Source organism: Temnothorax nylanderi, unplaced genomic scaffold (assembly GCF_030848795.1).
Source record: "Temnothorax nylanderi isolate EJ_2023f unplaced genomic scaffold, tnyl_v1.0 TNYL_tig0427_pilon, whole genome shotgun sequence".
NCBI classification, from domain to species: Eukaryota; Metazoa; Arthropoda; class Insecta; order Hymenoptera; family Formicidae; genus Temnothorax; species Temnothorax nylanderi.
The window spans coordinates 1-3,342 of record NW_027249489.1 but is presented as its reverse complement, the minus strand read 5'-3'; the positions used below and the strand labels follow the sequence as shown (position 1 = coordinate 3,342).

General features: G+C 39.8%; 1 protein-coding gene across 1 annotated transcript; it reads left to right on the top strand.

The window, feature by feature from the left end:
• Positions 1-1,436: 1,436 nt before the first annotated feature.
• Positions 1,437-2,989, top strand: LOC139782604 (uncharacterized; the record flags this gene model as incomplete). The annotated part of the gene is made up of 2 exons (XM_071721622.1): positions 1,437-1,711; positions 2,037-2,989. Coding segments are annotated over exons 1-2 (1,042 nt in total), but the record flags the coding sequence as incomplete, so codon positions are not given.
• Between the last annotated feature and the right edge of the window lie 353 nt (positions 2,990-3,342).

Sequence of the window (3,342 nt, the reverse complement as noted above, 5' to 3'; positions counted from 1 at the left end):
AGATAATGGGTCCGTTCCGTTTCACGCATATGCGCGCATTTTCTATAGTAAACGTTACGTATGCTATAGATAAATGCGCGCATATGCGTGAAACGGAACGGACCCATAATATACACGTAGGCTGCGTTCGGTTTGGGCGCTCACGCGCTGTAAGCATCATTCTATCTTCGTTGCACATCGAATATCAAACGAAGATAGAGCGATGCTTACAGCGCGTGAGCGCCCAAACCGAACGCAGCCGTATAGGCATGATTTTCGCGGCGCGGCGGCGCGGCCGCGGCGGCTGGCGACGCGACGGCGCCCGAAGCCGGCCGAGCGCGCTCCGAAGCCGGCCGAACGCCGAGCGCACACGTACACGGCTGCTCGCTTATGTGCGTATGCTGTAAGCGGCTTGAATCTACCATCTCTGCTCACGACCGTGTCAGTCTAGCAGACGAAAAATCAAGCAATTTATGCTTTAATAATTAATTTTTCTACGAAATGTGCGGTAATCTTCCCCTTTCTTTCACTCATTTATTTGTAAATTATTAAGTTACATGTGCATATTTTTTTTTCCTTATCATTTGCATTTTTTCTTGCACTTATTTCATTCTGAAGGTGTGCAATATGTCATTTCCCATAAGAACCTATGCTAAAAAGTACAATTTTTGGAGTAGATTTTTTTCAAAACGGGACGGTGAAAAATTCCCAAAAAATTCACATAATTCTATTTTGCATTCCAGAACAACATATTAAAATTTCATGAAACTGCATTTTTTTGTAGCCACTGAACCTCCTTAAGATGGAAAGGAGAGACGAAGAGAGATAATGGGAGAAGCGTTAAGGGAGAGGGAGGGGAAAAGGAGAAGGAGGTAAGTTTGTAAGACAGTAAGAATAACGCTATTTTATATTTAGAATGGAAGGCAGAGTAGGAAAGAAGGAAGAAGGGTACTGGAAGGAGGGAGCCGAAAAAAAAGAAGAGCTGCGTCAGGATGGAGGAAGTCAGAGGAGTACTGATCAGGGAAAGCTAAAGGAGATGGCCAGAGAGATGCAGGATGGAAGAGGGAGGGAAGGGAAATAAGTTATGAGGTCGCTCAATGGCCAGGTCAGGAAATACGATTGTAAATTATATGTTTGTACAGGGTTGGGTACGTCCCTACAAAACGCCCTTTTAGACCCCTTGGGGTAATAAAGTATCATTTCTATTCTATTCTAAACTGGTAGTTTTTTAAACTATTCTGTTACCTATTGCAGGTCAAAAAATTCCTACTGGCAAGTCTCGACTCTGAGAAGGTTTTCCGCAATCGCTTTCGTGAATGTATATGTATTCGACCATCGTGAAATGATTCTAGTCAAACGATAGTTTATCTTTCATTTATTAATATATTTAATTGTTTTATTATATTGAACATCAAAGAATTACCTAGATTTTTTTCCTCAATTACGTTTTCGTGTAAGTAACGTATGAACACAATAAGGTCTTTGTGATTAATGGGATACGAGTAGAATCGCTCTTCAATGTTCCACATGACAGTTCGTAGGGTAGACCGGGGACAAAAGTAACAGGGTACAGTTGTAACATCGTGAATATTTCTTAAATTATAAAAGATACGTATGTGGGACCGCGAGGCGAGATCCGCTAGATGGAGCGGCATTTGTTTCTTAATTCATTGCCGCCTCTCGCGGAACGTGCACGTGTGCAGGAGAAGAAGTTACTTTTTTCCTTCCTAAAGTAAGTTTTCTTACGTGCATAAAATCTGAAATATTTTTCTTTCTTTATGCCGAAGGTATAAGGTTTTATTTTTATATGTTTTAGTGATTATCTATGTTGATGATTTGCATAATACGATTGACTTTCATCCAGATATTTATGTAAAAAATTTACTTCGAATCATAAAATATCATTAGGGGACAATTGTAACATCAATGCCTGGGGACAGTTGTAGCGTTACAATTGTCCCCGTTGCTCGGGGACAACTTCAACTTAACCTAACCCCGTTTGGTTGGTCTTATTTTAGTGTTGTTTTTTACAATGTTATTTGTATTTTTCTTCGTAGAATGCCGCGAACAAGAAAACGCAAGACGCAACGGGGCACGAAAGAAATAGATTTATACGAACAGGCGTTTGAAGAGGTTATGAAGGGTCAGTTATCCATTCGTGCGGCTGCCAAAAAGTATGACTTGTGTCATGTATCTCTGATGAGATACAAAAGGAAGAAAGATTCTACAAATGAGGAAGATCACACAGAATCCTCTGTTACCATGGGATATAGAAGCTGCAATAAAATTTTCTCCGCGGAACAAGAAAAAATCATGGTGCAATATATTATAAAAGCTGCTGAAATATATTATGGTCTTCCACCAAAAGAAATTCGGCGACTTGCTTATGAGCTAGCCAAAAAATATGATTTGAAAAGACCTCCCCAATGGGACGAAAACTGTCAAGCCGGTGCAGATTGGTTCTCCTCTTTTATGAAGAGAAATGCTGAATTATCGATAAGATGTGCACAACCGACCAGTCTTTCTAGAGCTACGAGTTTTAATGCTACAAATGTAAAGTTATTTTTCGACAATTTGGCGAAAGTATTGGACAGATATCATTTTGACGCTAAAGACATATATAATGTCGACGAAACTGGTGTGACTACCGTTCAACGACCTGATAGAATTGTAACAAAGAAAGGAACAAGACAAGTCGGAGCTCTGACATCGGCGGAACGCGGAACACTAGTTACAGTGACTGTGGCTGTTAATGCTATTGGAAACTCTATTCCTCCTATGTTTCTTTTCCCGCGGCTTCGGTATCAAGAACATTTTGTGACAGATGGTCCTGTAGGATGTATCGGAGCTGGTAATTCCAGTGGATGGATGCAGGAAGAACAGTTCCTCATTTTTCTAAAGCATTTCCAAAGATATACTAATTCATCAGTCAATCATGAAGTTTTACTCTTGCTCGATAATCACTCTTCACATATTTGTATACAAGCATTGGATTTCTGCAAAGAGAATGGTATTGTGGTTCTTTCGTTTCCGCCGCATTGTTCGCATAAATTACAGCCTTTGGATCGTTCAGTATATGGACCTTTCAAAAAAGCTTTTAATTCTGCGTGTGATGGATGGATGAGAAGTAATCCGGGTAAAACGATGACTATATACAATATCCCAGGAATTGTAAAAACAGCTTTGCCTCTAGCTCTTACCCAAAATAATATTCAGGCAGGATTTAATTCTACTGGGATTTTTCCATTTAACAGGGATAAATTTAGTGATTTAGATTTTGCTCCATCATATGTTACGGATAGACCAATGCCTGCATCAAATATTCTAGATTCCAATACAAGTTTACAATCTACTAATAATGAT